The 22,118-nt window shown below is 36.2% G+C and overlaps 1 protein-coding gene across 1 annotated transcript; it reads left to right on the forward strand.

Annotated features, from left to right (window-relative positions):
• The first annotated feature begins 19,033 nt into the window (after window positions 1-19,033).
• On the forward strand, window positions 19,034-21,507 carry LOC145163288 (uncharacterized). The gene is made up of 4 exons (XM_079082127.1): window positions 19,034-20,212; window positions 20,459-21,042; window positions 21,085-21,336; window positions 21,405-21,507. Exons 1-4 carry the CDS (start codon window positions 19,034-19,036, stop codon window positions 21,505-21,507), a joined length of 2,118 nt encoding a protein of 705 aa, XP_078938253.1.
• The last annotated feature ends 611 nt before the right edge of the window (window positions 21,508-22,118 follow it).

Consider the following 22,118-nt stretch of genomic DNA (forward strand, 5'->3'; position numbering starts at 1 on the left):
CTCTATCGTAAATTCACTTTTTACGTCATTCAGCGTTGCCGGTTCTGTCGCGAAACTTCGACAGGTCATAACTTCTTCGTTATAACTCGGATTTCGGCGTTCTTTATATATCCGGAAACCTCGTTTCGACCACTACAACTTTATGTAAAAATATCGGGTTTATCTCACACTTCAATTTTGACGCTTATTTTATTCTTAATTCATTAAATTATAATAATTAAGAAAATAAACACATAATTCACATAATTCACATAATACTCAAATAATTCATCTTTATTACTTCAAAAAGAGTTACAAAGGCCAACCTAGACTATTACATCAACGATAATGCCTAGCCTGGAAACGCGGGCGTTACAATTCTCTCCCCCTTAGGATGATTCCGTCCCCGGAATCACACATCAACAAACAAATGCGGATAGCGACTCAACATGTCACTCTCCGTTTCCCAGGTGAGATTTGACCCATTCGTATGTTTCCAACGGACAAGCACTAATTCGACCATCTTGTGTCGTAATTTCTTAGTCTTTCGGTCAACGATTGCCTCAGGTTCTTCAATCAACCTTTTGTTTTCATCCAATCTTAATTCAGAAATTGGAATAATGTCAGGAACTTCTCCCGTGAACTTCCTCAAATAGCACACATGAAAAGTGTTATGAATACCATCTAGTTCTTCGGGTAATTCGAGCTTGTAAGCTTGGTTCCCAATCCTCTGAAGAACTTTAAAAGGTCCAATAAACCTTGGACTCAACTTTCCCCTTTTACCAAATCTTATAAGTCCCTTCCACGGCGAGACTTTAAGCAAAACCGAATCTCCAACTTCAAAAGTCATCGGTCTTCGCTTGTTGTCAGCATAGCTCTTTTGACGATCCTGAGCTGCTAACATTCTCTCTCTAATTATTTTCAGCTTTTCAGCAGTCTGATGGACCATTTCGGGTCCCATAAACTGCTTTTCCCCAGCCTCAAGCCAACAAGACGGCGTACGACACTTCTGTCCGTACAAAGCTTGATAAGGTGCCATCTTTATGCTCGAGTGGAAACTGTTATTGTAGGAAAATTCTACCAAAGGTAAAAGTTCATCCCAGTTACCTTGGAATTCCAGGGTACATGCTCTCAGCATATCTTCAAGTGTTTGTATTGTTCTTTCGCTCTGACCATCAGTCTGTGGATGGTAAGCTGTACTTAAACACAACTTGGTACCCATTTCCTCTTGTAGACTTTTCCAAAACCTTGAGGTGAAACGGCTGTCACGATCCGATACAATCATTAACGGAACACCGTGAAGCCTCACAATCTCCTTTACGTAAGAATTCGCAAGCTTTTCCATAGACCATTTCTCATTGGCTGCTATGAAATGCGCACTCTTAGTGAATCGATCAACGACCACCCAAATCATGTCGTGACCGTTCTTTGTTCTAGGCAGTTTAGTGACAAAATCCATGGCAATGTCTTCCCATTTACCCATGGGTACAGGCAAAGGTTCTAAACTCCCATATGGTTTCTGATGTTGTGCCTTGACTCTCGCACAGGTCACACACTCCGCCACGTACTTTGTAATATCAAGCTTCATCGTCGGCCACCAGTAATAGGGTTTCAGGTCCCTATACATTTTAGTGCTACCAGGATGAATCGAGTACATGGTTTTGTGAGCTTCTTCCATCAGAAGATCTCTTATTCCTCCGGACTTAGGTACCCAAATCCGATCTTGGAACACATTCAGTCCGTGACTGTTTATACCGAACACTAATGTTTTACCCAAACGTTCCTCCTTTCGGTCATTCTTCTCTAAAGCTTCTTCTTGAGCTTTCTTTATACTCTCCACAATCGTCGAGACAACTTCTATTCTTAACGCTCTTGGCCTCTTTCTTTCAACATTGACTTTCCGACTGAGAGCATCAGCAACAACATTTGCTTTACCGGGGTGGTAAAGTATCTCACAGTCGTAGTCCTTGAGTAATTCTAGCCAGCGTCGTTGCCTCATATTCAATTCTTTCTGATTAAAGAGATATTGGAGACTCTTATGATCAGTGAAAAGCTTGCACTTCGTGCCATAGAGGTAATGCCTCCATATTTTTAGTGCAAATACTACCGCAGCCAGCTCCAAATCATGAGTGGGGTAGTTCTTTTCGTGCACTTTCAACTGTCGAGACGCATATGCTATCACCTTTTCTCTTTGGGTCAAAAAAACAACCCAACCCAACACCTGACGCATCGCTATATACAGCGAAGTCTTCGACTCCGTCGGGTAGAGAAAGAATCGGTGCTTCACATAGCTTCTTCTTTAGCAACTCGAATGCTTCCTTATGCTTATCACTCCAAGCATAAGTAGCTCCTTTATGGGTCAAAGCTGTTAATGGACTAGCGATCGAAGAAAAGCCTTGGATAAACCTTCGGTAATATCCGGCTAATCCTAAAAAGCTTCGGATCTCCGTGGGACTTTTTGGTTGTTCCCACTTCATTACAGCCTCAATCTTTGCTGGATCAACCATTATCCCTTCTTGGTTGACCACGTGACCCAAGAATTGGACTTCTCGAATCCAAAAATCACATTTGGAGAACTTAGCATACAGCTTCTCCTTCTTCAAGACTTCTAACACTTCTCGCAAGTGTCTGCCATGCTCCTCTAGGCTTTTCGAGTAAATCAGAATGTCATCTATGAACACTATCACAGATTTATCAAGGAATGGATTACAGACCCTGTTCATTAAATCCATGAACGCTGCTGGTGCATTGGTTAGTCCAAACGACATAACCAAAAACTCGTAATGCCCATATCGTGTTCTGAATGCAGTCTTCTTTATATCCTGCTCTTTCACCTTCAGCTGATGATATCCTGACCTCAGATCGATCTTCGAAAAATAGCTTGAACCTTGAAGCTGATCGAATAGGTCATCAATCCTCGGCAACAGATATCTATTCTTTATCGTTGCTTTATTCAGCTCTCTGTAATCGATGCACATTCTCATACTCCCGTCCTTTTTCTTTACGAATAACACCGGAGCTCCCCAGGGTGATGAACTAGGTCTAATGAAACCTTTGTCCAATAACTCCTGAAGTTGCATCATCAGCTCCTTCATCTCCGTTGGTGCTAGTCGGTAAGGTGCTTTTGCTATTGGCGTGGTTCCTGGTAACAAGTCTATTCTGAACTCCACTTGTCTATCAAGCGGTAATCCGGGAAGATCTTCGGGAAATACTTCCGGATAATCACACACGACAGGAATGCTCTGCATCCCCTTTTTCTCCTTCTTAGCATCAATCACGAATGCTAGATACGATGTACATCCCTTGGCCAAACACTTTCCGGCTTTCATTAGCGAAATGATTCCAGAATTTACTCTGCGTTTGTCCCCATACACCATAAATGACTCTTTCCCTGGTGGGTTTACTTTTACTATCTTATTCTTGCATAAAATCTCGGCATCGTTGGCGCTAAGCCAATCCATTCCCAACACGATGTCGAAACCGTTAAGTTCGATAGGTAATAATTCCTCGTGAAAATTATTCCCATTAAGGTCGATTAAGATGTTTTTCATACGATGGCTAACATGTACAAACTTGCCACTAGCAACTTCGACTAATAAAGCATTATCTAGTCTATCGACAGGCAAAGCTAGTTTTCTACCAAATTCATGTGATATAAAGGAGTAGTTGGCTCCAGAATCAAATAAAATTTGGGCAGGCAATTCGTTAACGAGAAAGGTACCTGAAGCGACATCAGCTTCATCCTTCGCAGCTTCCAGTGTCATCTGAAAGGCTCTCGCCTTCGGCTTTGGTGGAATGTTGGGCCTAGCGGCCTCCTTCTTCTTCGGACAGTCTTTCAAAATGTGCCCCTCTTCATTAAAACCAAAACACATCCTTTTGTTGGACGGACACTCATTGGCAAAATGCCCAGTTTTTCCACACTTGTAGCAAGTTACATCCTCACTACATTTCCCAAAGTGCTTTTTCTTACACTTATCACACCATTTCGCTTCGCCTCCTTTTCCTCCAAACTTCTTCGAAGTAGACTTCGAAAATTTACTTTTCTTGCTGGAACCTGAAGTTCCTTCAAACTTTCTCTTTTCACCAACTTCAACTTTGTTGGCGGTTCTTCCCTTGATCATGTCCTCAACAGACTTGGCAGCCCAAATAGCTGCCTCCAGAGTACGTGCCTGACGTACTGGCACTGCGTACTCCCATGGAAGTCCCTTTGCATATCGATCAACTTTCATCAACTCGTCCGGAACGATGCGCAAAGCAAACTCCATTTTATCGGTGAAGGCGTTAGTATAATCGTCGACTGACATGCTGCCTTTTGTCAATGTCAGAAACTTGTTCTCCAACTCCAGTAGATTTTGGGTCGAGCAGAACTTGCGCTTGAATTGATCCAAGAACTCTGCCCAAGTCAGTTGCAGTGGCTCATTAGGGCTTAGGGTCTTCCCCAGAGTGTTCCACCAACGAACAGCTCCACCCCTAAACTGACGCACTACGAACGTAGTCTGCAACTTGCCTCTGCAACCACATGTCATGAAGGCTAGCTCCATTTCCGATATCCAATCCATGACTCCGATCGGATCCTCCTTTCCAGTGAAGGTCGATGGTTTGCAAGTCAAGAAATCTTTGTACTTGCATCCAAGTCCATCAATTCCTCCCTCTGAATGCCCTCAATTTACTCAATTCTCTACGAGTCTTCACCATGACGTTTTGTACATCCAAGCAGACGTTCGGTGTACCGGGCGAGAATTTAAGATAAGAAAGCTTTATTTACGATAGACGTATAAATCTCCTTATCACTCCGAAACGTTTACATGTTAGTTCTAATATCGTAGACGTACGCTTAGAATCCTACACACATAAGGTTTCCAGATCCGGCCGGCAACAGACCATAGATCTGAACAAATAATATCATATATGGAAAACATATAACATTTAGCACATAAAAGCATTTTAGGCAATTTTCCTAAAATAAGCTAGTGCTAGTGTCTAAAATATAACAGACACACATCTCACAATCTTCACTTAGCATTCTAAGTTTAAGTCTAGAAATCCTACAAATTCCTATTTCGCTTAAACTAATGCTCTGATACCAACTGTGACATCCCCAAAATCACGGCCAGAAAAGACCGGTTTAATTTATGCTTTTAAAACAATTTCAGAGTAATCATTTGATTAAAAGAGTTGCGGAATTTGTTCCCAAAACGAAATATGATAAAATAAGATTTACCAAAGCATTTCATAAAGAAATGTATTTTCATTATAAAACAAAACTCGGGATGTCATGTTCCGATAAACAGACCAAAAGCATAAACATTACAATACAGACCTTACAACAGTTATATATAACAGCAGGTCTATAATCCAAAAATAACTTGACAAGTCATCCAACTTATGCTCTGGCGCCACTACCTGTAATACAAAGAAAACTGAGTGGGTCAGGCTTGGGAGCCTGGTGAGCATATAGGGTTTTCAACCCACAATAAATAATTATATTTAATTCCACCAACCAACAATAACCCAATTACCCATTCCCGTTATTCTCACTTTACGTCCCTAAGACAACTAACATAAGGGACCTAGTCTAAGAATATTTCATCGGGGCGACAACACATGCTTCGGGGGTTCCTCAGCAATATAAGTCAAATAAGGCAACCATGAGGGGGATGGAGTACAGCGAATGAACACCCAAGTTCATTAACACCTACAGGTGGCGAGCCTGCTAGCGTTCCACAAGACTGTCTAGAAAAGTCCATGGTCGTCATCTAAACTCCGCTAGATGACTAAATCAAAAACATCGAGGCCTCTCATCTTTTTATCACAAGACAACTATCTACCCATGTTCTACCCAACATTTTAGTAAATAAAATATACACTTTTATACATAGTTTAAAACCTGTATAGTATGTTCATTCAAAACACATTCCAGATAAAAGATGAGATACATAAACATAATACGTATTTCATAGAGAATAAATCATATCTATGAGATTAGAAGATAACATCGATACACTTACATAACACATATACTTAGTACGTTAAATCGATACTTGTATAAGATCGTGCATTTGAAAGAGATTATGTACCCCCTTCAAATCAACACCAATATATAAACACATAACATGTATTTCATAGTAAATACTTCGTATTTATGTATTAGAAGAAAGTAACTACACACTCACTTGATCAGAAGATGATCGGACAGCACTACGGCTTGTAATGGTAGTATTCTTCGGTAGATCTGGAAGATCTTCACAAAAATTGGCTTCTCGCTGGCAGTGCTTCGGCTCGGAAACTCTTTTCTTCTCGGGATCTTCGGGCTTCGGGACTTGCTTCGGGTCTCGGGATGAACACCGGGGCTTCGGGGGGTTAAAATAGGGCTTATAGAGAGTATCGGGAGTGGGAGAGTAAGAGATGAGCAACCAAACTCGGCTGACCCTCGATTTCTATTTATAGGGTGAATTTTCTGAGTTCACCTCGTGAGTTTCTAATATTCACCTCGTGAACTGGCTCACCTCGTGAGTTTCTAATATTCACCTCGTGAGCTCGATACGTCATTGCGTTCGTCATGACCACTTGCCCTGGAAGACGTCCATCATCTGTTCACCTCGTGAACCATATATGTTCACCTCGTGAACTAGCTCAGCCTTGGGGTTCACGCCCCGAACTTCAGAAATTCATAACTTTCGCATACGAGCTCCGTTTTCGACGTTCTTTATATCCACGCGTAGGTGAGATTATGCTCTACAACTCTCTTTTAGACTCCGTCGGCTAATTTTGACTTTATTTTTATTATATTTTTATTATATTATTTTTTAGTAGGCCGGGACAGGAAAAGTCCGTTATAAATTCATAACTTCTTCATCCGACGTCCGTTTTCGTCTGTCTTTTTACCGTTGGACTACTATCGACGAGATCTTCGATTCTCGTTTAGATTGTTTCGGCTAAAAACCGCTCGATCTCAAATCGAGTATTCGGGCTGCACACTGTTAAGTCGAAACTTCGGAAAATCATAACTTCCTCATACGAAGTTAGATTTGGGCGTTTTTTTTATGCACGCTCTCGGTTTAACGAACTCTACGACTTTCGTTTAGATCGCTAAGGCTAAATATCGTTCTATCGTAAATTCACTTTTTACGTCATTCAGCGTTGCCGGTTCTGTCGCGAAACTTCGACAGGTCATAACTTCTTCGTTATAACTCGGATTTCGACGTTCTTTATATATCCGGAAACCTCATTTCGACCACTACAACTTTATGTAAAAATATCGGGTTTATCTCACACTTAAATTTTGACGGTTATTTTATTCTTAATTCATTAAATTATAATAATTAAGAAAATAAACACATAATTCACATAATACTCAAATAATTCATCTTTATTACTTCAAAAAGAGTTACAAAGGCTAACCTAGACTAATACATCAACGATAATGCCTAGCCTGGAAACGCGGGCGTTACAGTCTAGCTTGAGAGTAGGATGAGGGGTTTGTCGATACTTAGGCAACAAACAAATAAGAGAGAGAGAGAGAGAGAGAAGAAAAAGCAACATCAACAACATACATATTTGTTGCAAACTCATCAACGATGGACATATATGTTGGAAATCCGTTGCAACCCCGATTTGAGGCTACCTCGCCGTGAATGGAGACATTTGAGAAAGATGATGGTGATTAGTGGTGTAATGTCTTCAGAAATACAAAGAGAAGAGGTGGGTAAAGTAGTGGTAAGAAAAGACATCGAAAACTATAAAAGGAACCTCCAGCGACAGCCAGAGAAAGTCATCGGAGGTGGTGGTCAGCGAATTTGTAGTTTTAACCTAATGATTTGATACCATGAAAGAGTATATAATATTTGGAATAATTCTATATGTCCATTCTCATTAATGTTAAAAGGTATTTATAGAGTAAATCTTGGAAACCTTCTATACTCTAATACTAAACTAAAGAAACTATATCAAGATAATATGAAAATTGCCATAATCTAAACAATATGCTAAATACTATCTAATATCATCACTCGACTTTTATAGACAAAGAAAGAAAGTCGAAACACTAAATTTAATGGGATCGAAGCAACAACCTTTTGATGGAGAAATTAGGAAAATCAAACTATTAAACTTATTGGATTTGAATCAACTAAACCCTTTATGGATAAAGCGTTTTAAAACGCCGACGAAAGCTAATCGGAACCAGCTTTCACCCGAAGTTTTATAGGAAAAAAAGGAAAATCCAAACCAATAAAGTTTTTGAGATTGAACCGACATGAATTCATATGGAAAGAAATAAAAAAAAAAAAACATAAGACAGTTTTTAAAGTAAAAAATGCCAAAACTATTATAATACATTTTAAGGAAGAAATATATCCAATGTGGACGTACCATTTACCCATTGAATATGTATTGATACCCTAATTAACAGAGACTCCTAATTTGCTCAGAGGAAAACCACAATTACAATATAAAATATTCAAACATTAAAATGTTAAAACCTACTTATAATTGGGATTAAAGGGAGTAATTTTTAAAGGAAAATTATCAAACCTAGTTTCATCAATTCTTATTAGGGTAAATTACACAATTCGTCCTTTGTGCATGTACCAAAATGCATATTTAGTACATATTTTTAAAAATTAATTCAGATCGTCCTTGATTTTGTTTTTTCTTGCACGTGTAGTCCCTATTGATATGAAATGACTATTTTATTCTTTAATAATTTCTTTTGTTATTTTATTTTATTTCTTTATCATTTTTAAATTGTAACGTTCCGATTTTTAGAATAAAATTTTTCATTTTTAAATCAGAATAAACACCCAATTTCATGAAGATATATTAAAGTCAAAATCATTTGTTCATAAACCATAATCCAAAATTAGAGTCATAAAGAAAGGTGTGGAAAAATCTCCAATCATAAAATTGATGATGTGTGTGTACAGTCACGTCTTGGCATTCCCACGGTCATTTGGAGTACCTGAAAAATGTTTAATCCATAAATATAAACTCAAATCTTAGAGAGTTCCCCCAAAGTATCACATATAACACAACACAACAAAACATATATAAAAGTTATGGATTATCAACAACCCTCTAGACTATCAGTAGTCCTGAGTTATCAACAACTCAAATACAATAATATGGGTTATCAGCAACCCCGAGTTATCAACATTTCACATACCACAAATTGGGTTATCAGCAACCTCGAACTATTAGCAGCTCACATACAACATATTGGATTATCAGCAACCCCGAGCTATCAGCAACTAACATATAACATATGATATAAGTAACACGGTGAGAAAAGTCACATGAACTAAACAAAGAAGCTCATCAACAGAACGAATAACACAAGCTACCTAATACCAAACTGAGACCAATCCTTATATAACACCTGTTTTTTCGAATTTGATTAGTGGAAGACTCAAGGATTTTGAGGATAATAATTTGGGGAAAACCTTTAGTTGCGGCACGGTAAGTTGTTGACCACGGCGTGGCCACATCATCTAAATAAAGAGTGCGTCAGATCATTGACCACATCGTGGTCAAGTATACACCACGGGGTGGTGGCGACAACTTCCTAAACTATATAGGTTGGGCTTTGGGCCCTATTTAAGCAGCATGTTGACTAGGGTAACACCTCATTTCAGTCTCTCTCTCTCCCCATAAGAAATCCCTAGCCCCTCTTTGAGTGTTTTGTGAGAATCTTGGAATTTTGGTGTATTTTGGTAGAAGAATCAGGGTGTTGAGGTGCACGCAAGTTAGATTCATTGATTGTGAAACTTCCTCTTAGGGCCCAACCTAACCTCCACTGCCAAGAGCTACATCCTGGTCTTCCATACAAATGTCAGGGTCCATATCCTGGTCTTTCATATAATATATAAGGTCATATGTAGTCATGGATCAGATAGACAGTCGAACAGTTGATCCACCCGAGTGCGAACAATCAGATAAGAACATCGTAATAAGGCATTGGACCAATAGTTCTCAGGCTATCCAACTTAAACTACATAGAACCAAAGCTATCATTACAACACAATCATATAACATAAACTAGCATATTACATTCCTTTGACAACCAGCCTTCCCTAGTTACCCTGCCATTGACCACTTCTAAATTAAGTCCTTTGTTGGTAAATCATACATAAACCTGATAACTGGCCTTCCCCAGTTTCCCTATCCAAACATAACTCCTAACAGTATCATAAGATCAACAGGCAAGACCCTACTGGTCTGACAAACCATGACACCAAGTGTCCTACACTACTCATGCATAACAAGGAGTTATCCTAGTCAATTAGCATACTTTTACTCTAACATTACCTCTATCCTACCATATAAAGGATATACAATAGAATATGGTTCATAGTGAGAAACTCACCAGAACTGAAGAACCGGATAAGCACAACAACACTCTTACACCTTGCACTGATCAATCCCGCGAACCGACTAACACCAAAAGAGATAAATTCTCAATCAACAATACAAATCCTCCAAGTATGACACCAATTCAAACTGGTCAAAATTCAACGATAAACTAAGTCAACAAAAGTGAACGACCAAACAACACTACAAGAAAAATGACTTACAGTTACACCAAAAAAGTGTGACTATATGCGTATAGTGACATTTTATATTTTCACTGAAAGTGTGACGGAAGGTGACGCCATCGTATGGGTCTTATGGTCACTTTAAAATGTAGTGTCTATATGCTATGAAAACATGTGGCCGTAGTATAAAAGTGTGGCAAATGTGTACGTAATTTTGTTCCTTAAATATCCAATATTATAGCGTTAAACAGTTAGTAGTCACACATATTTAGTTAACGTGGTGACTGTATATCACCAACATGCGACATTCATGTTGTTTTAGTGTAGTTGTTTTGTTACATATAGTCACACAGTTAAAATTTTATTAAGACTATTGTTTATCTTTTGTAAACTTGTAATTATGGTGAGTGTGACCATGTTTGCTAAATGGCGACAAGTACTTTACTTTCATATGTGACGAATTGCTAATTATTAGTCACAAAAAACAATCAACGTTTGTGACTATAACCTAACGTATAGAGACAAACAATTAAGTGAATTAAAATCATAAGTATTATAAAGTCACACATTTTGTTAAAATTAAGGATAATTGGGTATCGTATTAAGACTATTGGTTATATTTTAGACACATATAATTTATGGTGAACATGTCCGTGTTCGGTAAATGGACACATATAATCAATGATATATGTGACGATTTACTAGTATTTAGTCTCAACAACAATCAATTATGGTATTTATTTGCCACATAAATTGTTTTTCATGTTGTTATTGTTTAACTTAGTGACAAAAAAATATTAATAAACATCATTTTAAATCAGTTGTAGTCTCATAATTCTTGTATATTATGACTATTGTTAACCATTTAGCCACACATTACAAATTGATGTAAAGTAACAATTGTATATTTTTAGAGACATTAAAAACGTATAAAACATGGCAAAAATCATACTACAACCACTATAACTTACTATTTGCTGTTACTTTTTATACATTTTAGACACATCAAAATAATTTAAATTAAAGTAACGAAACACAACTATATGAAACACAAACAAAAATTCATAATTTGATATTAATAATAATTGAAATCGAAATCCATATATATACATTACATTCCTAATTAAAATATCAAAGAAAGGAAAATTGTCCTACTTTAAAGAATTTAAATAATGGTTAAAAAATCAAACACATCATAAACCAAAACCTAAACATAACTAGCTAGACATTCATTTTGTTTGTATTGCTCCTTGTCTTCTTGAGAAGGGACTCAGATGATATGTAAGTTGGTTTCCTTTTCGTTGAGTTTTGATGTGATATAATTTCTGGTACCTATAACAACAACATTGAAACCAAAAAAATTAGTTCATCATAAACTTAGTATAGTACTTTATGAAGAAAATAAAGTTTAATGCACAAAGTAGTGAACATATTGAAACAAACCTTTGACTCGGTTTGCACAAGGTATTTTGGCCATGGAACAAAACTTTTATATGCATCCTCAACTAATGTGAATTCTCCAGTTTTATGGGGTAGAAATGCATTTTTTACAACCACTTCATCAATGGAAACTTTATAGCAATCATCTTGTAGAGGAACTCCATGAATGAATTATCTTTCTGATGATAAGTGAATGGTACCACGAGCAACGATGTTCCTTTTATACGGATATGATAGACTACACTTGATTGGCTACAATGACAAGTAATATTATAATCTGAAAAAAAAGACAGAAATGTATATTGATCATGTAAAAAAACACTGACTTGGTGAATGAGTTTATTTGGTGAAACTGTTGGTATGTCATGATTGATAGTGGCAGTCTTAGACTCAACAGCTTTTCTGGTGGTTTTTGTATTAGCCTAATATAAAGATTTAAGACATATATAAAACTATATTTTAATATAAAAGATTAAATAAAAGTATTGAAAACTGTAAGGTTAGTATATACCACTGTTGCAGATTTCATGGAAATCAATTCTGCATCGGGAGTTGCAGTTGCAGATTTCGTTTGAACAGGTTTTTTGGTGGGTTTTGGAATAACCTACATAATTTAAAGTCCAACATGAAAAATCAGAAATTAGTACCAATATATATATATATATATATATATATATATATATATATATATATATATATATATATATATATCAACGATGATCTAATAAGATGATAACATACTGGTGTTACAGGTTCTGAAGGTTCATTGGTTTTGAGACTAATAGGAGACGTTTCATTACTTTGTACAATCTTATCACTTGAAATACCCTAGAAAATATAAAGAAACAGGGAAAATGTGTAAAAGAAATGCAATTTACAGCTAACATTGACAACATATATTTTCAATAAGATTACTTACAATTGTATGAGACAGATTTGGAAAGTCAGCTCCTTTTGCATTAAGATGAGCCAAAACTAGCTTTAGTGTTTGATCTTGTTCATTAACCTTTGTAGACAAAGCCTTAAGTTCAGCATCTTTTTTCTCAAGCTCAAGTTTTCCATTATGCAGTGCAACTTTAAGATCCTTAATTTCTTCCTTAGATGACCCTTTGCTGCGAGGAACATTGAAATATCTGTTGTAAGTGACTCCCGTGCCGACACCCTTTAAAAATCCGCCCTTTTCCTTGCCAAAAACTAAGGTCATGGCATCCGTTCCTGGTTCAACATTTACTTGTCCTTCTTTTATGTGCTTCTCATGTTCCATCTACCAAACAAAAAATTAATAATTATTGTCTTAATAACAATGATTAAAATATTTAAAGTAAAAGAAAAAGAAAAGTGAAGTGAAGTTACTAGTCTATCAGTCATGATTTTAACATCTTCATCCTTAAATTCTCTTTTACTTTCACGCCCTTTACACCACATAACTGACCTTGGGGGCATTTCCTCCTTTGAAATCACATTCTCTTCAATCTTGATAAAAAAAATTAAATTTTAAAGAATATGAAACAAAAGCATGTTAAATAAAATGCTATGAAGTTAATATAGCTAAAGACCAAGCTTACCAACTTCCTCCTAAGAGTAGTATACCCCCCTCGTCCCATCCGATGAGCATACTTTGACATCTTTCTCGCTTTGATAGTCCTTTGTGACACATTCTGTGAAATAAAAGTAAAATATTTGTCACGCACTTTTATAACCCAGTTTATGATAAATAAATGAATAAGTTTTGAAAAAAGATTTTAACATTAAACTCTTGAGATTGCGTATAAGTCACAAATTTGTTCCAATCATCTTGTTCAGTGATTAGTGCACGATAACGAACGGGGATTTTTTTCAAGCTTTTTGGGATTGCCTAGATGTGGCTTGATGTAATCTGCATACAACTTTCTTCTGAAGTTCCGTAGAAGAATACCAAGTCTATTCATCACAAATTGTTTTCCACTTTCATGAACCTCAAAATAGCGCTAAAACAAAACAAACAATGAAAATGTTAGTATTTAATACTTGATTTTTACATATAATATGTTATATAGATTAAAAAATTGAAGAAAATATTTACTGTAATCTCTTCCCATAGTTTGTCCTTCATTTCTGGTTTAACTTTTTTCCAGCAAAGAGCACTTAATCCCACCTTCTCGCGGACAAGATCACCCAAATAGCTAACAAAGACTGCATTATTCATCCCTGTAAACTTACCGAATTCATCAAACCTGACACGTTTTTTTTACCACCAGAATTGACATATTCAGTCTTCAGTTTTGGCAATCGAGTCATGCCCCTCTTCCTATTTGACCTTGTAGGAACTGTTTTATGGATTTCTTCTTCCGAATCTGATTGGCTATTGTTGTGAATGTCTTTATTTTCACCATCCTCTGTCTCCGAATCATATTCTTGGTTTCCATCATCTAGCTCATCTTCTATATTATAGTCAGGGATATCCTCATGTTGTTCCTTGTCAACCTCCATGATTCTTCTGTTGACAAAACAGATTGAAAATAACTTTGATTGTTTATAAGTTTAATGATAATGTATGAATAATAATATTACAGACAATTGCTCACATAAACATTTCATCGAACAGTTGGTGTGCAACAAGCACACTAATATGAAGAATCAAAATTGTTTGTGTTATGCATGATCCGTAATCAATACAATCAATAACATTGAAATAATACGTACACAAACAATATACTTACACTAGAAAGCTTGATGAATGATGAACTGAATTATGATCCTTTTGGGATATAACCTAACGCTAAACAAAACAATGGTGGAATAAATGACGGTCTATTAAATATTAAAATGATTTAACAGGTCCTAAATTGATGGATGTTACCAAAAAATTACCGGAATTTCCTTGATCCGATGGATTGATCTTCATAGTTTTGGCGGTGCGATAGATGAAGATTTCCCGCTTTGATTTGGAGCCCAAAAACCATATGAAAAAATGTTTGCCTCCCATTAGTTTTGTTTAAATTCGTTTGACGAATTCAGATGTGTTCCAAATTTTGAGCTGATAGTAATCCCACACGATTTGAAGCAAAAATCGTGGTTTGGAAACATGTTCTGCCTTCTCAAACATTATTATGATTTATTTGGTAATAATATAAATATTACATATTTGGTCCTTCTAAGTTAACAATTTATTATTTGGAAAAACATTTATGACTATTTGAAATAAAAAATATTTAAAGTTAAAAAAATAAATATACAACGGAAAAATATTATTATATAACAAAAATAATACTAAGGTCTAGTAGGCTTAATAATTTTTTATAATAATTTATATGCCATAACTCCATAAACCAATGACTATCCTATGCTATTACACAACCAACACCCGTACATGACCTAATGAGGTCCAAACCCACAACCAACACCCATACATGACCTAATGAGGTCCAAACCCACAACCAACACCTGTAGATGACCTAATGAGGTCCAAACCCACAACCAACACCCATACATGACCTAATGAGGTCCAAACCCACAACCAACACCCGTACATGACCTAATGAGGTCCAAACCCACAACCAACACCCGTAGATGACCTAATGAGGTCCAAACCCACAACCAACACCCGTAGATGACCTAATGAGGTCCAAACCCACAACCAACACCCGTAGATGACCTAATGAGGTCCAAACCCACAACCAACACCCGTAGATGACCTAATGACGTCCAAACCCACAACCAACACCCGTACATCTCCTAATGAGGTCCAAACCCACAACCAACACCCATACATGACCTAATGAGGTCCAAACCCACAACCAACACCCGTAGATGACCTAATGAGGTCCAAACCCACAACCAACACCCATACATGACCTAATGAGGTCCAAACCCACAACCAACACCCGTAGATGACCTAATGAGGTCCAAACCCACAACCAACACCCATACATGACCTAATGAGGTCCAAACCCACAACCAACACCCATACATGACCTAATGAGGTCCAAACCCACAACCAACACCCATAGATGACCTAATGATGGTCAACCCTAACCCATTTGAATTAAAAAATTCATTTTATATATTTATTATAAATTTATATATAAATTTGTTTTTTTGTTTGATAATAAAAAAACAATGCTAGTATGGATATTACATTTAATTAATATTATAGATATTTTTTACATTAATATTATAGATATTAATGTAAATACTAGATATATTAATGTATAATACAAAAATGTGTAATCATTATCGTAGCCGACTAGCCGTCGTTCAAAATCCACCTCCTCTGTAGACTGCAATTAATCGGAGAAGTGATGGCCTCAGTCGACGTCCCTTCACCTCCGACTGATGATCCTTTTAAACCATTCGCTTATGTCAATTTCTTCATTCTCACATATTCATTACGTTACGATAACTTCGATTTCTCCCTCTTCCTCTTTGACAAAAACTACGACGATCAATTGAACAGAATATGAATGCTGATCCGTGGGCACGTCCGAAGTTCCAACTATGGAGTGTAAGCGCCGAACCACCAAGAAACACACCGGTGGTTGAATACGGGAAGGCAAACGAGAAAAGATTCACCATTCGCGTTGTTCATGGTGGGTTCTTTACAGACTACCCAGGTAAGGCGTATCAACAGACAAAGGTTCACTTTATTTCTCATGTGAACATCGATTTGATAAACATGGAGATGCTTGGCCGTTTTTCTAGAAGCCTTGGGTATACAAGTTTGGGGAACTGGTATCATATGCCTACCGAAGAACACAGTGGGTTGTCAATGATTCCAATTCTGAATGATGAATGTTTGGGACCCTTCAAGACGTTAGTTAGGGCACACAAATTCAGAGAGATTGAACATCTCTATGTTGAACATAGGCCTGTGTTTGTTCCAAACAATTTCCCACATTTTTTGATGAACTCACCAGCCAAATGTGTTGAGAAGCTTATTCACATGTTTGTAACAGAACATCCAATGGCATCGGTTGATGATGGAATAGAATACATCAATCATATGCTAAACATGAGAATTCCAAGAGAAAAAATGGAGGATGTTATGGACATGGCGAAAGAAAATGTCATAGCATGGAAAGACATAGCCTAGGTGAACTATGTTGTAATCTTTTTTGTGATTAATACAGAGTACATATGATACTCTATTTTTTGTAATTAATATGAAACTCTTTTATTTAATGAATTGTTATATATTATGTCTATATGTGATGTTGTTTTGATTATATAGTATGTCTATATTTGATGTTATATATTATGTCCCTGTTTTGATATATTGTGTTGTTAAAAAGGCAATGTAGTTTGCTAACACAGGGGTATAACAGTCAATTATATGTTATATGCCCATATTTGATGGTGTTTTTAATAGAAATGTCTTAGGGGAAAAATCAGAATTAGTTATCATATTAATTTTATATGTTAATTATGTCCATGTTTTGCATACTTGTAACTAAGTCAGATTTGTCCCAGTTTTAGTTAATTGTTTTTTAAGATAGCAATGTACTTTGCAACTTAGTTGCACTCTGTATTTATGATAACACAGGGGTATAACAGTCAATTATATGTTATATGTCCATATTTGATGTTGTTTTAAATAGAATTGTCTAAGGGGCAAAATGGGAATTAGTTATCATATTAATTTTATATATTAATTATGTCCATGTTTTGCATACTTATAACTCAGTCATCTTTGTCCCTGTTTTGCTTAATTGTTTTTTAAGATAGCAATGTACTTTGCAACTTAGTTCCACTATGTATTTATGATAACACAGGGGCATAACAGTCAATTATATGTTATATGTCTATATTTGATGTTGTTTTAAATAGAATTGTCTTAGGGGCAAAATGGGAAATAGTTATCATATTAATTTTATATGTTAATTTAGATTGTTTTGACTACTTATAACTGAGTCAGGTTTGTCCCTGTTTTACTGAATTGTTTTCTAAAATAGCAATGTACCTTGCAACTTAGTTCCACTATGTAGTTATGTTATAGCACCGGTATATCCGTCCATTAATTGTTATTATGATAAAACAAAGAAAATTATATAATTTCCTACTTAATCTGTGTGTGAGATATAAGGGTATAATGGTCATTCATTTATTGTATCAAATTAGGAAAGAATGATTTGTTTTTTGTTTTTAATTTCAATTGTGAAGGCTAATTAAAAACAATGTGCAACAACAATTACATACCCAGATGGTAAGTGTGAATGTAGTTAATGGTATATTTTGGAATGTCATGGGTTCGAACCCAACTAGCAACAATTTTTTTTTCTTTTTTTTAGTTCTCGATATGTCCCTGATCCTCCACTTTTTTAACACTTCTCCACATGTCCCTGATAATCCAGACTCAATGCGTAAATATCCCCTTTTAGACAATATGAATTCCTATCGATTCATTCTCTGATAACTACAAAGGCATTGCAACTACGTTTATTCTTCAACCAGAAATTGATACGTCAACATCAAATTCATACAGGTACAAATACTACATTTAATTAATACAGGGAATTAAAAAACAATTACCCTCATAATATGAATCTTTGTTATTTCGTTTGGTCATGATGTGTATCATTATATTTTTTTTTGAGTTAACAACTTTTTTTGTTTCAAGATATTGGATTTATTTGTAATGTGATCTATTTCGTTTATGCACACCAACTGTTTGTTAAAATGGGTCAATCAACAGGAAACATATATTGCTTGTTGATGCTGTTGTAAGCTGAATATGGATAAGTCTTGGATGAGAGCCTACAGAACATCAGAAACCTATGTAAAAGGTGTTGCAGAGTTTATCAAATATGCAGTACACAATTACAAGATTTCTAAACATATGGATCCTGTAGATACCAAAAAAAGATAAGAATTCCATGTCCATGTGTTAAGTGTGTAAACCACATATCTCATTCGGTGGATGTGGTAGATGATCATCTATTCAGGAATGGAATTGATCAAACATACACAAATTGGAATAAGCATGGAGAAACAGAAGAACCACCAAGAAGTTATATATATATATATATATATATATATATATATATATATATATATATGAACATAATTTTGACATGGATACGTCAAACGTTGTAGATTCCACGAACATGAACACAGAAATGCCAACAGATGTTGCAGAAACAGTAGAGATGGTTGAAGCTGTAGAAGAAAATTTTATTGGGAACCTTGATAAGTTTAGAGAGCTGATAGAAGATGCCGAGAAGCCCCTATACACATGGTGTCATAATTTCACAAAATTATCTGCAATCATTCAACTACTCAACTTGAAGAGTAAGTATGGAGTATCAGATAAGTGCTTTACAGAATTATTAGTTTTGATCAAAAATATGTTACCAGAAGGAAACGAAATGTACAGTAGTACATACGAGGCGAAAAAAGCATTCAAGGCAATGTGTTCAGGGTATACTAAGATACATGCATGTGTCAACAATTGTATACTTTACAGAAACGAATACACAGACTTGGCAGCATGTCCTACTTGTGGTAAATCAAGATGGAAGGTTGATGAACAAAAAAATAAAATTTACAACAATATTCCTGCAAAAGTTTTGTGGTACTTTCCAATTATTCCGCGCTTAAAGCGTCTTTTTCAGTCTAAGACTACTGCAAAAGATTTAACATGGCACGCAACAGAAAGAAAGGTGGATATTGGCGTTTTAAGTCACCCAGCTGATTCACCAGCATGGGCTGCCATTGATGACAAATATCCTGATTTTGCTAGCGAACCAAGAAATTTGCGGCTAGGCATTTCGGTTGACGAGGTCGATGTGAACAGAGGAAATAGGAATCATAGTGTTTGGCCTATTTTAACTGTCATTTACAACCTTCCACCATGGTTATGTATGAAGAGAAAGTTCATCATGCTTTCGTTATTGATTTTGGGAACACCAGGAAACGATATTGATGTGTTCCTAGCACCTTTTATTGATGATCTGCAATTATTATTTGATATTGGAGTTGAAACATACGATGCATATGCACAAGAGCACTTTAAACTACGTGCAGTTGTGTTATGGACTATTAATGATTATCCTGCTCTAGGTACATTAAGTGGTTGCCCATACAGCGGTTTTCAAGGTTGTGTTGTGTGTGGCGAAGAGACACACTACATTAGACTCCCTGAATCGAATAAGCAGAGTTATGCTGGTCATAGAAGATTTCTACCGTATGATCACCCGTTCAGAAGACAAAAGAAGGCATTCAATGGACAACAAGAGTTCTCACCCTCTCCAAAACCTATGAATGGGGAGGAAATATATAACAGGGTGAAATTTATAATTAATAAATGAGGAAATGTTAATAAGGGCAAGGAGGCAGAAATCCAACAATCTACAAGTGGAAAAGGTGGGAAGATTAATAAAAAAAAGAGAAAATCACACCAAGTGGGTACTTCAGATGTGGGCCAGCAAAATAATACATACTGGAAGAAATTCAATATATGGTATAGACAACTAAGGTATTAGCCCGACAATTTGGTTCCACATTGTATAGATTTTATGCATGTGGAAAAGAACGTGGGCGAGAGTTTAACAGGAACTGTGTTGAACGTTCCCGGGAAGACGAAAGATGGTTATAAAGCTCGATTGGATTTGGTTCATTATGGTTTAAAACCAAAGTTGCATCCTCAGATAGAAGGGAACAACACAACACTTCCCGCAGCAGGTTGTACATTGACAAAAGAGGAAAAAGACAAATTCTGTGAGACTTTATACAACTTAAGGGTTCTTCAAGGGTATTGTTCTAATTTTTCTAGTTTGGTGAGTCTAAAGGATAGGAAGTTGATCGTACTAAAATCACATGACTATCACATGCTCATGCAACAATTTTTGCCCATAGCAATTCGATCTATTATGCATCCACCCACCAGAGTTGCTATTACAAGGTTTTGTTTCTTTTTCAAATCAATATGTAGCAAAGAAATCATAGTGGATGAGCTCGATAAGTTACAAGAGGAGTTATGTGTAACCTTATGTCTTCTTGAGAAACACTTTCCACCATCATTTTTTGATGTGATGATTCATTTAACCGTTCATCTAACTAGGGAAGTAAAATTATGCGGTCCAATATTCTTTAGATGGATGTACTCGTTTGAAAGGTTTATGAAGGTTATTAAGGGGCACGTGTGAAACAAAAATAGACCAGAAGGATGCATTGCAGAAGAGAATGTTGCAGAAGAGGCAATTGAGTTTTTTAGTCAATTCCTTAAAAAGATGGATACTGTTGGTATTCCACCTGACAATAATAACAAATGTGGAATTCATAAAGGTGTAGATAGTAGCTCTATTACGAACGGTACTCCTCTATCAGCTGCTAAATCGGTAGAAGTTTCTGCAGAACTATTCAGCAAAGCACATTTCTTTGTATTGCAAAATACATCTGAAGTACTCCTGTATATCAAGTAAGGTTTTTTACATGTATGTTTTTTTTGTTATAATATTAACATTAACGTATTGACAGACGACATATGGAATTTTTGGAACATCTACACCCTACTAAACAAAAGGCACATCTAGAACAAGAGCATAGTAAAACATTTGGTCATTGGTTACGAAAGGAGTGATGGGTTTTATGCATAAGAACAATCCTATGTGCTCATACAAACCCTAATGCTTGGATCTAGGTTTCTCTATTGTACATGCATTGAATCCAAGACTTACAAACCCTAATCTAGCATACATAATTTGAAAATTAACTTAATACATCAGATCTAGATGTTTACCTCTTCAAAGATTGGCTTAGATCTTCTTTTCTTCTTCTCTTGAGCTTAGAGTCACAATTGTAACTCCTCTAATGGATCACAAACACCTCAAGCAAGAATGCAACTTTGAGGGAGGAGGGAGGATGCTAATTTTCGGCCCTAGGGTTTCTCTTGGAAGCAAGTGGCCGAAAATTGGAGCCTTGGGGTCTTATTTATAGTGCAAGCTGCTAGGGTTTCAGTCTAAACCCTAATGGATACCTTAGCCACCAAGTAGCCCAAGGAACCTTCTGGAATAAGGCCCTTGGACGAAAATATGATGATCCTTCATCATAATTTCGTTTCCCCTTAGTCCATTAGGTTTCCCAGCCCAAAACTCAACTATCACACATTTGACAGTTTATGCCCCTTTATTTAATTAATCTCTTTTAGTCACCAAATTAATTCCTAATTAATTTATGACTAATACTAATTAA

Source organism: Lactuca virosa, chromosome 3, assembly GCF_052849685.1.
Source record: "Lactuca virosa cultivar CGN04683 chromosome 3, Lactuca_virosa_CGN04683_v6, whole genome shotgun sequence".
Classification (NCBI taxonomy): Eukaryota; Viridiplantae; Streptophyta; class Magnoliopsida; order Asterales; family Asteraceae; genus Lactuca; species Lactuca virosa.

Bases quoted from the DNA above. Each gene is read 5' to 3' on its own strand.
- LOC145163288 (XM_079082127.1), top strand. From the start codon at position 19,034: ATGAACACAGAAATGCCAACAGATGTTGCAGAAACAGTAGAGATGGTT. The intron at 20,213-20,458 runs GTGAAATTTATA...CATGTGGAAAAG, and splicing joins GGGAGGAAATATATAACAGG to AACGTGGGCGAGAGTTTAAC. The intron at 21,337-21,404 runs GTATATCAAGTA...ACGTATTGACAG, and splicing joins AATACATCTGAAGTACTCCT to ACGACATATGGAATTTTTGG.